This window comes from Cynocephalus volans, chromosome 8, assembly GCF_027409185.1.
Source record: "Cynocephalus volans isolate mCynVol1 chromosome 8, mCynVol1.pri, whole genome shotgun sequence".
Lineage (NCBI taxonomy): Eukaryota > Metazoa > Chordata > Mammalia > Dermoptera > Cynocephalidae > Cynocephalus > Cynocephalus volans.
Genome location: NC_084467.1, coordinates 57273353 through 57288294, shown reverse-complemented (window position 1 = coordinate 57288294; position 14942 = coordinate 57273353). Strand labels below are relative to the sequence as shown.

The following is a 14942-nucleotide window of genomic DNA, read 5'->3' as shown; positions in this document are numbered from 1 at the left end:
GTTTTAGATTTACGAGTTGTAAGGACAACACCTGAAAAAATTATAACAAAAGAAGACCTGGAGAAGAATATAGAGATAATACTCACAGAGACAGAAACACTGAGACTTTTTGACTTGCCAACAGTCATGGTCTCTGTAGAATCTGAGGAAGCTGGGAAAGTAAAGTATGTATGATTCAGATATCTACATTGCTTCTGTAATTCAAATGCTAAATCAGGGGTTCTTATTTTTGTTTCTGTGCAGGGTCCTTGGGGATTCCTGTATACACACTGGGGTGTATGTGCCCTTCAAAATTATATGTAAAGTTATATAGGTGCCCTATGACATTATAGGCAAAGTGTTTATGTTACATATAAATTTTTCTAGAGGAAGAGCCCATAGCTTTACCATATTCTTTAATAATTAGGTGAACTTCTATTCCAAATAATGAAAGAAATAAGCTTCCAGTCACAATATAGTTTTTAATTAATTTTTCTTTGATACATATAAATTTTTTTTATATGTATAAAATAGAAAAAACTGACATTTGAAAACTTAAGAAGGGAAAATATATTATGGGAGATAAATGAATTTACTATGTTAGAACACATTTTCTACTTTATTAATATATATAAGTAGGTTATTAGTTTTTGCCTCATGTATTTTGATGCTTTGTTGTTAGGTGAATACACATTAAGGACTGTTATGTCTTCTTGGAGAATTGACTCCTTTATTATTTTGTAGTTCCCCTCTTTATCCCTGATAATTTTTCCTGCTCTAAAGTCTTCTCTGTCTAAAGTTAATACAGCTACTACAAATATATTATTAATATAGTTATACAGATTATTTTGCCTCTAATATCATTTGAATATGATTCATAGTAGTAAAAAATTTTATCACTATAATAAGTTTTAGGGTATTATCCCTATGCAAAATATAAAATATTATAAAATTGTTTGGACTATAAAATATAGTACAATTAGACCATGAATAACATATAGTCATGCACCACATAATTATGTTTAGGTCATTGATGCACCACATGGATGATGGTGATATCTTAAGATTATAATGGCTATATCATGTAGCCTAGGTGTGTAGTAGACTAGACCATCAAGGTTTGTGTAAATACACTGTATGATGTTAGTAAAATGATAAAATTGCCTAACATTGCATTTCTCAGAACATATCTCTGTTGTTAAACAATGTAGTCTGTACTTTTAAAAGCTCATAAGAGGTAAGGGAAAACTCCTAAGGCCAAAAAAAAGAAAGAAAGAAAGAAAGAAAAAAATAACAAAAAGATAGATAATTGATCTGAAATTAGAGAGGAGAGATGCTGGGAACAAATGTTAATATTAGCATGTGGATCTGGAGACCACTGGTATGTCTTGGGTCCCCCCATGCCCCTCCAAATCGAGAGAATTGAGAGATTCTTGTATTAAGCTAAGATCCTCATTAGGAGCTCAATTATCTCAAGTGGTCCTAGGTCAGTAGTACTATCAGAAGAAAACACAAATATTTGGAGGAAAGCATATACCCCATTTAGGCTCTTAAGATTCCCTCATGTTGAATTTGGTAAAAATACAACAAAGCAAGAAAGAAAGAAGTCATTATGAATAAGAATAAACAGAAATAACAAACCGTAGATTGTGAGAACTATAACGATGATTTCAGATATAGAATATAAAATATGTGTGAAATGTTTAAACAAATAAGAGGCAGAGTTTAAACATCATTAATATTAAAAAGCTATAAAAATAATTAACTGCATCTGTAAAAGTATCTAAAAAGAACTTTAAAAATAAAGTATGTTATATAATTTTTGAAAATAAAAAAAACCCCACTGATTTAAACATTATATTAGATGTAATTTATAGAGATTTAATGAATTAGAAAATGGATCTGGAAAAATCATACAAAATGAAGCTTGGAGAGAAAATGGAATATAAAGTATGAAAGAGAAGTTAAAATCAGTTTCAAAAGGGTGGAATAGAAAAATGGAGGAGGTGGTCTATTCAAAGAAAGCGTGTAATGATTTTTTCAAACTATTGAAAAATACCATTCCACAGAAATAGAGATAAATAAAAAGAAAGCCACAAAAGGAAATATACTTAGTGTGTTGTACTGGCATTCCAGAATACCAAATATAAAGATAAGATTTTTAAAATAGAAGAAAAAATATAGAAAAAAATAACCTACAGAGAAACAATTAAACTGAAAGCATTAGTAGGGATGAAGGTCACTTCATAATAATAGGAAGGTATAATAATTCTAAACTTGAGTATTCCTAATAAAATAACCTCAAAATATATGAAGCAAAATTGGAAACTTGATCCGTATCCTATTAAAATAGGACATTTAAATACACCTCTGTAAATTATTGATAGGTCAACCAGAGAACAAATTAATATAAATATAGAAAATTTAAACAAAAACTTAATTTAATGGTCATATACAGACCTCTGCACTCAATAATTAGAAAACACATTCTCTTCAAGCACATATGGAGTATTTATAAAAATCATTTATGCACAAGGCCATGAAGCAAGCCTGAAAATTTTCAAAGAAATGAAATCATACAGAGTAAATACTTTGACCACAGTGCAATAAAGTTAAAAATTAATAACGTAAATCTCAACTAAAATAGAAACATATTCACATACACATTTGGAAGTTAAAAAGCCCATTTCTAAATTCCTCATAGAGCAAAGAAGAAATCAGATGGAAATTTAAAAAATACTCAAAATTAAACAATTATGAAAATGATACATATTTATAGGATGCCACAAAAGTAGTACTTTGCGGGAATTTCTAGCTTTAAGTATCTAACAAAGTTCAAAAACCCTATCTGGACATAGTGCTAGCATATTACTAGTGGGTACTGAAAGGAGTGGGAATGTTGGGAGGTTGTAGTGGATTGAATTCTGTCCCCCCAAAACTTACTGAAGCTTGAATTGTGTCCCCAAGGTTCATATTAGAAACTTAATCCCCACTGTAACTGTTGAGGGTGGGAAATGCTATTATGGTAACTGAAAGGTGGTGCCTTGAAGAGGTGATTAGATTGTAGGACCATGCTGTAGTGAATGGATTAAAAATGGTGGCCATGGATGTGGTTAGGAGGGCTTTAAAAGGAGAATGAATGAGTAAGTTGTCCTCTTGCTCTCTCTCTGCTCTCTGCTCCTACCATCTTGCAATATGAGACCCCTGGGTCACTGTTGCCACCATCAGATGGACTTTAGACTTCCCAGCCTCAGAAACTGTAAGCAATAAATTTTGTTTTCTTTACAAATCACCCAGTTTCAAGTATTTTGTTATAAGCAAAAGAAATGAACTAATACCAAGTAGAGTATAAAAGAGTCCTTCAGTGTAATATTTTTGTAAGAAATTTTTTAAGCTCTCATTTCACTTTTTGGTGCAATCCACATTAATGAAAGTAATTTTAAGGAAAGTGGATAATATGTGTGGTAATAATTTTTATTAATTAGGTGGGTATACTTTACTTTTTATAGCCAGAGAAACAAGAATTATGAAAACCTTTGCAGAAATAGATTAGGCAATGACCTATATGTTGAAAGGATGATGCAGACTTTTAATGGAGCACCAAAGAATAAAGAAGTTCAATGTGATAAAATCACAATGGAAGAAAAAGGTAATTTGTTTTGTTCTTCTTTGCAAACTGCCATGTTTAATATATGTTTTGTTAAGTCTGTCGATTTGACAAATGAATATTGAAATATATAAAGCAAAAACAGAAAGAATTTGGCTAAATCACAATAGTAGTTGGGTACTATGATTTACATTTCAGAATTTAACAGGTAAGTTAATAAGTAGTAAAGATATAGAAGATTTGAATAATTGTCAATCTTGACTTGTATGCATACTATATCATAGAATTGTGTATTCTTGAAATGTTTATAAAACATTTATAGAAACTGATTTACTATGTCACAAAGAATATCAACCACAACTAATAACATTTTAAATGTGCCAGACACTATTTTAGGCCCTTCACATATTTTAACTGGTTAATTCTCACAACAACCCTATGAAGTAGGTAATATTACTGTTCTCCATTTTAAAGATAAGAAAACAGGTAAAGAAAAGTTAGCTAATTGCTAACTCTGATTCTAGAGCCTGTGCTGTTAACTACTACACTTACTAACTCTCAATGTTTACAAATTAACCACCCTGAGAACATTGCATAGACAAAAATCTGTGGGATGTGGCCAAAGAAGTAATTAGAAGAACGATTGCAATTTTAATTGCATTTATTACTCAACAAAACTATGAGCTAGTTCTTTTAAAGGGTTAAAATACATAAAACTCTAGCAAAAAAGTTTAAACATTGTTTTTAATAAAAGGACATATATACATCTTGTTGATGGGAGCATTTATTCCCTACTCCCAATATTCTCTTTTATGTGGAAGAACATCTCCATTTCTTTCTACTCTCTCACTCATTCTTACCTAGAAATGGAGGTGTGACTTAACCGATTGGTGAATTTGGGGGCTGGAACATGGGTATCCATGATTATTCACCTGCTTTCCCTCCACTTGAGCCTTCTGGTAGCAGGAAGTACAAATTCTGATTGGCTCCTCATGCTATAAATTTTATAGGTGGAGGACTCAACATGGAGAGGTCTGTGGTTATCAAGTTATACTTGGTAAGTCTGTCTAATTCTGGGCTCCATGATTAAGAAAGGGTCATTGTTGCTGCGTATCTAAACTGTGTCAGCCAATCTAACCTTTATTAATAATAAAGATGAATTTTGATCTCTGTTTTATTCCTTGTCAGTGTTTTAATTGGTAGGAACTTAGATGGGCCCTGAAAAGTGAATACTTAGATGGTGTATTAGTCTGTTTTTGCGTTGCTATAACAGAATACCAGAGACTAGGTAATTTATGAAGAAAAAAGGTTTATTTGGCTCATGATTCTGGGAATCTGCACATGGCATGGGCCTCTGGATGCTTCTACTCATGGCAGAAGGTGGCAAGGCAGCTGGCAGGTGCAAGATCACATGGCAAAAAAACAAAGTGAGAAAGAGGGGAGGTGCCAGGATCCTTTTAACAATCAGCTCTCATGGGAACTAATTGAGCGAGAACTCTCTCACTACCCTCACCCCAAGGGAGGGCATTCACCCCCATGACCCAAACACTTCGAAACTGGGCTCTTCCTCCCAGAACTGCCACATTAGGGATCAGACTTCAACATGAGCTTTGGTGGGACAAACATATCCAAATTATATCAGATGGTATTCAGTAACTTTGTCTAGTCCTTACCAATTCATATTAGGAATTTTTATAAAAGAATATGGCTAGGCAGTAAGGGTTTACATAATTTAAATGTATTACTACATATGACTTTATGTGGGACCCTGGCCCGTGATACCAGAGGGAGAAGAACACATCTTATTCCTTATTCTCAAATAATTGGGTTTGTTTCTTTTAACCTATCTGGGGGTAACCTAAGGGACAGACACAGGCTCTTGTCTTTTTTGTTTTTTTTGCCAAACTTGGAACACTTTCAAGTGGTAAGGCAGCTGTGTACAGGGCATTTCTCAAAAAATTTCTAAGGAAAATGATCAACTCACTGTTATTTGAGGAAAAATAATACAATTGAAACAAACAAAAGATAGACTGAAAGTTGGGAGAAAGAGTTGAAGAGAGAGTTTCTTTGGGAAATCATAGTATTGAAAAAGGTCTGCATTTACAGGGGAATTCAGAAAGTCGCTTGCTTATGGCAGAATGCATGCTCAGAAAACATCTGAGAAGATCCTAAGTCTTCATCTCTGGTTGATTTCTAGGCTCAGTACACACAGAAAGTGATGGCTAAGGCATAGTTGTAAATAGCTGGGCTAAGCACTGAAGGAATATCCCAACACAAAACTAATCTATAAAGACTGGGAGAAGATCCCCCCTTTTCTCTTTTCCTTTGTTCCTCCCACCACCTTTTTGTTGGAGGTGAGTGGGTGGGAGGAGATTAGGCATTTGAGGAAGTCTTTGTCAGGACACAAGCTGACCACAAGCTACAGAACAAAGACTTCTAAGGTGACACATGTCAGAGAACACAGACTCTACAAAAATAGTTTTAAAAAATCACTAAGCAAACAAATAACTACTATCCACAGAAAACTATGAAAACAAACCATGAAAGCAGGAGTAATCTGATTTCCAGAATTACCACATTATGATAATCAAAATGTTTGATTTTCAATAAAAAATTACAAAAGATACAAAGTAACAAGAAAGTATGGTGGATTGAAAGAATAAATTAACAGAAACTCTCCTTAAGGAAGTACAGACATTAAACTCACTGGACAAAGACTTAGGATAAATAGTATTAAATATGTAGCTAGAGCTAAAGAAAATGATGGACAAACAGCCAAAGTAAATGAGGAGAATGATATAGGAACAAATAAAGAATATCAAAAAAGAGACAGAAATTATAAAAAGATCCAGATTCCATGAAAAATGATAACATTATATAACACTGAATGTACTATAATTATCCTGATTTGAGCATCACATATTGCACATATGTATTGATATGCAACTCTTTCCCCACACACATACAATACATTATGTTTCAATAAAAAGAATAAAAAAGAACCAAATTCTAGAGATTTAAAATATGACAACTGAAATGGAAAAACTCACTAGAGTTTTTAATAATAGATTTTATCAAGGATAAGAAATAATCAGTAGTTCTTAAAGATAGGTCAATTAAAATGATTCTGTCTGAGAAGCAGAAAGAAAAAAATAATGAAATCTGAACAGATCCTGAGAGACTTGTGAGACACCATCAAACTTACCTACATGCACATAATGGGAATCTTAGAAAGAGAGAAGAGGAAAGAGAAAAAGGGGCACAAAGAATGTCTGAAGAAATAATGTCCCAAACCTTCTCATATTTTACAAAAGACATAAATCTGCACAACTAAGAAGCTCAACAAACTTCAAGAACTATAAACACAATGAGATCCATAGTGAGGCACATTATAATCAAACTGTCAAAACACAAAGAGAGAATCTTGAAAACAGTAGTGGAAAAGTGACTCATCACAAGCAAAGGATCTGCAATAAGTTTAATATCCAATTTCTCAGCAGTAATTCTGGAGGACAGAAGTCAGTAGGAAGACATATTTACAGTGCTAAAAGACCCAACTGATGGCAGGAGCACACGGGATCTCAGGAGCTGAAGGCATCTCCCACCACTGCCACAGACACTGCTGCTGTGTGGGCTGTCCACCATAGCCATCACCAGAGCCACTGCCATGACAAGAGTGGCTCACTGCTACAGTGGCAGCCACCACCACCACAGAAGCCAGTGCTGCCATGTTGGCAGCATGCTGACCACTCAACAGCATTGATAGGAGGACAGTATCCAGCAGAGCTTGAGGAAAGAGGTGAATGAGTGCAGAACCATTATCCAGTGGCCCAATTCACAGGGGGAATTATGTTGATACATGTGGTAGCAAAACTGAGGATTGGAGGTACATGCAAAGCCCACATGACCTCTTAGATCTGGCAGGAGACACACATGGAAACACCCAAGAGTGCAGAAACCCAGGATACCCAAATAGAGTAAAGAAGAAAACTCCCAATCACCACCATACCATCATCCAACTGGGAAAAGAAGGAATCCAGAAGAAGCCTCTGTCTGTAGGAAAGAGGAAAGAGAAACCCCACACAGGGTCACCCATTCAAACTAAGGACTTCCAATATATCCCAGTGCACTGATTATGGTCACAGGACATGAGCCATGGTGCCAACAAGCCCACCCAGGATCACCCACCCCAGTCAAAGAGTGACAAGTACTTCTCCTAAGAACTTGAGAGCTTGCCCACATCCTTAATGAACAAACACAGTGTCACTAAACTCAGCAAGGAATCACTAAGTTCTCCAGTGCCTAGGCCACAGAGGCACTCACATGCAACTCTGACACTGAATATGATTGAAGTACCTATATGGAGACTACATTACTGTGTCTACCTGGAACCCATACTAAAACAACCTACTCAACAGTCAATATAAAACACATCTACAGGAAAGAGCCTCTCTCTTCAAAGTTCATTCCAGGGTAACAGAAGAAGCAACTACTCTACCAGATGACCAGAAATCAATGTAGAGATACTAGAAATACCAGGGGCGGGGAGTGGGGAACCAAGAAATATGACACCACCAAAGGAATAATTGTCAAGTACAAGATCCCAGAGCACAGGAAACCCTTGAAATAACTGACAAGGAATTCCAAACAGCAATCTTAAGGACACTCAATGAGATACAAGAAGACTCAGGTAACACAAGAAAATGAGAAAAAGTATCCAGGATATGAAGCAAGAGAAATGCAGCAAGTCACCTATAAGGGAGTCCCCATCAGAATACCAGAAGACTTTTCAACAAAAACTCTTCAGGCCAGAAGAGAATATATTCAAAATACTAAGAGGACAAAATTCCAGCCAAGTATACTATACCCAGCAAGGCTAACCCTCAGAAAGGAAGGAGAAATAGTCTATTTCCCAGACAAACAAAAACTGCAGGAGGTATACCACCAGAGACCAGCTCTATAGGAATCCTCAAGGGAATCCTGTATTTGGAATCTGAAAAATGATAATTACTACTATGAAAACAACAAAAAAGAACAAAACCCACATGCAGAACAAAAATAGAAATGAAAAAGAAAGAAACTATAACTTACCACCTCGAAATACCCACATATACTGATGAAAATAAATAAATAAATAAAAAGGGGAAGAAAGGAACAAAAGATATTTAAGACATCCAAATGAAAATTGATAAAATTCCAGGAGTAAGAGAATACTTTTCAATAACAACCCTAAATGTGAATGGATTAAATTCCCTACTCAAAAGTCACAGACTGACTGATTGGATTAAAAAGCTACAGCCAACTACATACTGTCTTCAAGAGACTCACCCCATTTTTAAATACACACATAGACTAATAATGAGGAGATGGAAAAAGATAGACCATCTAAATTGAAACCAAAAATGAGCAGGAGTAGCTATTCTTATATCAGGTAAAATAGACTTTAAACCAAAAAGTATAAAAAGAGATCAAGAAGGCTATTATATAATGATAATTGAATCTATCCATCAAGAAGAGATAACAATTGTACATACATATGCACCCAAACTGGACACCCAGATATATAAAGCATAAACTATTAGACCTAAAAAAAGAGGTATACCCCAATATGATAATAGTTGGGGACCTGAACATCCCTCTCTCAGCATTGGACAGATAATCTAAGCAACAAACTAATAGAGAAACACAGGATTTAAACTACACTTTAGAAAAATTGGGCCTAGCAGATATCTACAGAACATTTCATCCAACGACTACAGAATATACATTCTTCTCATCAGCACATGGAACATTCTCTAGGATAGAACACATGTTAGGTCACAAATCAAGTCTCAATAAATTTTTCAAAACTGAAATCATTTCAAGTATCTTTTCAGACCACAACAGATGAAAACCAGAAATCAATAATAACAAGCAAAACTCAGGAAACTATACAAATACATGGAGATTAACCAACATGCTCCTTAACGACCTATGGATCCAAGAAATCAAAACATTTCTTGAAAATAATAAAAATAAAGACACATCATATGAAAACCTGTGGGGTACTTCAAAAGTAATGCTAAGAGGGAAGTTTATTGCAATAAATGCTTACGTTAAAAGAATAGAAAGATTTCAAATAACTTAATGTTCCATTTCAAAAAACTAGCCAATCCCAAAATTAGTAGATGGAAAGAAATAATTAAGATAACATCAGAACTAAATGAAATAGAAACACAAAAAATGATACAAAAGATCAATGAAACAAAAAGTTGGTTGCGAAGATAAACAAAATAGACAAATCATTAGGTACGCTAACTAAAAAAAGAAGAGAAAAGACCCAAATAACAAAAATCAGGAATGAATAGGGAGACATTACAACCAATACCACAGAAATACAAAGAATCATTACAGAACACTGAAACAACTGTATGCCAAATATTTGAAAACCTGGAGGAAATGGATAAATTTCTGGACACATACAAACTGCCAAGACAGAACCAAGAAGCAATAAAAAACCTGAAGAGACCAATAACAAGGAATGATATTGAAGCAGCAATCAGCAGTCTCCTAACAATGAGAAGCCTAAGACCAGAAGGTTTTACTGCTGAATTCTACCAATCTTTTAATGAGGAATTAATACCAATTCTCCTCAAACTATTCAAAAAAATTGAAACAAAAGCCATTCTCCCAAACTCGTTCTATGAGGCCTCCATCACCCTAATACCAAAACTGGATAAAGATACAATAAAAAAGGAAAACTATAGGCCAGTATCTCTGATAAACATAGACTTGAAAATCCTCAGCAAAACATAAGCAATCAGAATACAGAAACACTTCAAAAAAATTATATACCATGATCAAGTGGGATTCATCCCCGGGATGTATGGATGGTACAACATATACATATCAATAAATGTGATGCATCACGTCAGCAAAATCAAGGATAAAAACCATATGATTATCTCAATAGATGCAGAAAAAGCATTTGCCAATATTCCATATCCCTTCATGATAAAGATTCTCAACAAATTATGCATAGAAGGACAGTATCTCAATGCAGTAAAGGCTATATATGACAAACACACCACCAAAGCTTTCAGCTTTTCCCTTAAAAACAGGAATAAGATAAGCATATCCATTCTCACCACTCCTATTTAACACAGTATTGGAAGTACTAGCCAGAGCAGTCAGGCAAGAAAAAGAAATAAAGGGCATCCAGACTGGAAAGACAAATGCAAACTTTCTCTGTTTGCCGATGATATGATCCTATATACAAAAAAAATAAGGACCCTCCAAAAAAGCTATTAGACCTGATAAGTGACTTCGGTAAAGTTGCAGGACACAATATCAACATGAAAAATCAGTAGTGTTTTTATACTCCAATAACAAACTGTCAGAAAAAGAAATTAAGAAAATAAGCCCATTTAGAATAGTCATCAAAAACATAAAATACCTAGGAATCAATTTAACCACGGAGGTGAAAGACCTCTACAATGAGAACTACAAATCACTGCTTAAAGAAATTGAAGAGGACACAAAAAGATGGAAAGACATTTCATGCTCTTGGATTGGAATAATTAATATTGTGAAAATGTCCATACTGCCCAAAGCAATCTACAGATTCAATGCAATCCCCATCAAAATACCAATGACTTTCTTCATAGAAATAAAAAAAATCCTAACACTCATTTGGAACAACAAAAAACTCCAAATAGCCAACGCAATCCTGAGCAAAAAAAGAAAAATCAAATAAATAAATAAAGCCAGAGGCATAAAGCTACCTGACTTCAAATTATATTACAAAGCTGTTGTAACTTAAACATGGTACTGGCATAAAAACAGACACTCAGACAAATGGAACAGAATAGAGAACCCAGAAATCCACCCACATACTTACAGCCAACTAATCTTTGACAAAGGCACCAAGAACACACATTGGGGAAAAGACTGCCTCTTCAATAAGTGGTGCTGGGAAAACTAGACATCCATATGTAGAAGGATGGAACTAGACCTGTACCTCTCACCATATACCAAAATCAACTCAAAATGGATTAAAGATTTAAATATAAGACTGGAAACTATAAAATTCCTAAAGGAAAACATAGGGGAAACATTTCAGGAGGTAGGGCTGGGCAAAGACTTTATGAATAAAACCACAAAAGCACAGGCAACAAAAGAAGAACTAAACAAATGGGATTATATTAAACTAAAAAGCTTCTGCCTAGCAAAAGAAACAATTAACGGAGCAAAAAGACAACCTACAGAATGGGAGAAAATATTTGCAAACTATGCATCCAACAAGGGATTAATATCCAGAATATATAATGAACTCAAACAACTGAACAGTAACAAAACAAGGAATGTAATTTAAAAATGTGTAAAGGAGCTGAATAGGCATTTCTCAAAGAAAGATACACAAATGTCTAATAGACACATGGAAAATGCTCAGCATCACTCAGAATCAGGGAAATGCAAATCAAAACCACATTGACTCATGCCAGTTAAACTGGTGATTATTAAAATGACAGAATAACAAATGCTGGCAAGGATGCAGAGATAGAGGAAACCTCATATGCTGCTGGTGGAACTATAATTTAATGCAGCTATTATGTAAAACAATATGGAGGTTCCTCCAATAACTACAGATAGGACTGCCATATGATCCAGCAATCCCACTGTTGGGTATATACTTGAAGGAATGGAAATCATTATACACAAAGGGATACTTGCACTCCTGTTTATTGCAGCTCTATTTACAATAGCCTATAATTGTGACCAATCTAAATGTTCATCGATGGATGACTGGATAAGGAAAATGTGGTATATATATTCAATGGAATACTACTCTGCCATAAAAAAGAATGATATTCTGCCATTTACAGCAATACGGATGAACTTAGAGAAAATTATGTTAAGTGAAATAAGCCAGGCACAGAAAGAGAAATATCTCATGTCCTCACTCATAAGTTGGAGCTAAATGATAAACAAATAAAAAAAGAAATAAAGATACAACAATCACAATAATTTGTGGAACTTTCAAAAGGAGAGAATAGGTGGGAATGCAGGAGAGAGGAAGTGGTTATCAAGAAATTGGTAAAGGGCCATAAAATATGATTGCATTGTGTAATGCTGGATATACTAATTATCCTGATTTGAGCATCACATATTGCACAGAGGAATTAATATTCAATGCTGTACCCCACAGTTATCTACAATCAATTATGTTCTAATAAAAAAAAAGTGCTAAAAGAAAAAATAAAACTGTTAACCAAGAATTCTATACCCTTCAAAAAAGAAGGAAGAAATTAAGACATTACAAGATAAACAAAAGCTAAAATAATTTGTTGTTAGTAAAACTGCCATACAAGGAATGCTAAAGGGAGTCCCTTAGGCAGATATAAAAGAACACTAGACTGTAACTTGAAACCATATGAAGAAATAAAGAATGGTGGTGAAGGTAACTACATATGTGAATACAAAATCCAGTATTGTCATAATTTTAGTATTCTTTTTTGGATTTAAAATAACCACATAAATCAATAATTAAAGACTATTTTAAAGGTACACAATGTGCAAAGATGTAATTTGTGAAAACAACATAAAGTGGATGGACAAAGCTGTATAGGAGCATAGTTTTTGTACACTATTGAAGTAAGATGGTCTTAATTTAAAATAGATAGTGATAATTTTAATAAGTTAATTGTAATACCTGTTGTAAACACCAAGAAGTAACTAAAAAATTACAGATAAGAAAATGAGAAAAGAATCAAAGTGGCACACTAGAAAAAGAACAACTAAATACAAAAGAAGGCAGTATGTAAGGAATTGAGGAACAAAGAAGATATAAAACAAAGAATGCAAACAGCAAAATGATATAAGTTCTTTCTTATTAGTAATTGCTTTTAATATAAATGGGTCAAATTCTTTACTTAAAAGGTAGAGATTGGAAAAATTGATTAAAAGAAAAACTATAATCTAACTATATGTTGTCTACAAGACACTCACTTTAGATTCAAAGGCACAAATATGTATAAAAGGATGCAAATAGTAACCAAAAGAAAGCTGAGAAGTCTATACAGGTGCTCCTTGACTTACAATGGGGTTACATCTCTATAAATCCATCATAAGTTGAAAATATCCTATGTTGAAAATGGGCATTTTGTAGACATAATGGAGTATGAAAACACAAAACATGAATAGACATTTTTCTAAGAAGATATACAAATTGCCAACAAGCACATAAAAAGATATTTAATTTCATTAATCATTAAGAAATGCAAATCAAAACCACAATGAGTTACTACTTCTCATCCATTAGGCTGCCTACAATATAAGAAAAGGAAGATAAGTGTTGACAACAACGTCAAGAAATTGGAGCCCTTACATACTGCTGGTGAGAATGTAAAGTGGTGCAGCTTCTGTGAAAAAAGTTTGGTAGTTTCTCAAAAAGTTTGACATAGAATTACCATATAACTCAGCAATTCCACTCTTAGATATATACTCCAAAGAGTTGGAAACATGTACTCAAATACATGTATGCACATGTTCATACCAGCAGTACTTACATTAGCCAAAAAGTGGAAACAACTAAAATGTCCGTCAGTGGATGAATGGGTAAACAAAATGTGGTAAATACATACAATGGAATATTATTTAGTCATAAAAAGGAATAAAATACTGATACATGCCACCACATGGATCAACTTTGAAAACATTATGCTAAGTGAAAGAAGCCAGAGACAAAAGGTCACATATTATATGATTCCATTTATATAAAATATCCAGAATAGGTAAGTCCATAGCGACAGTAAGCAGTTTGATGCATGCCAGGGAATGGGGAAAGGACAAATGGGGAGTGACTGCTGAATGGGTACAGAATTTTCTTTTGGGGTGATAAAAATGTTTTGGAACTTGATAATGTGTTGGTTGTACAACATTGTGAATGTCCTAAATGCCAATAAAATGTACACTTTAAAATGGTTAATTTTGTGTGATATAAATTTCAGCTCAATAAAAAAAAATTTTCAAATTATAGTTCTAATAAAATAGTAATTTTCAGCTAGGTGGTTAAAGGCAAGATATATTATTTATAAAATCAATAACTTCTAATTTTAAAAAAAGATGGAAAAAGTAATCCCCTTTCCAATGAAATCATAAACTACCTAGGAATATACTTAAGAAATAAGTACCACTTTATAAAAAAAAAGTCACTAAATTTTGCTAAAGGACATAACATATATAAAGAGACAAACCTGAATTGAATAATATTGTGGAGATACCCATTGTCTTATGTGCAAATTTTGAATAATTTTTATATAGATCCCATTGGCAATTTATGTATTTAGGTGTAGGTGTGTGGGAACTGACCAAATGA

At 33.8% G+C, this 14942-nt stretch overlaps 1 protein-coding gene across 1 annotated transcript in view; it reads left to right on the top strand.

Moving 5' to 3' along the window:
- Nucleotides 1-14942, top strand: part of DNAI4 (dynein axonemal intermediate chain 4) — a 126026-nt gene that overhangs the window by 51067 nt on the left and 60017 nt on the right. The window contains exons 5-6 of the mRNA XM_063105770.1: nt 8-164; nt 3489-3628. Coding sequence (XP_062961840.1) covers nt 8-164; nt 3489-3628 — 297 coding nt within the window. The remainder of the gene's footprint in view (nt 1-7; nt 165-3488; nt 3629-14942) is intronic.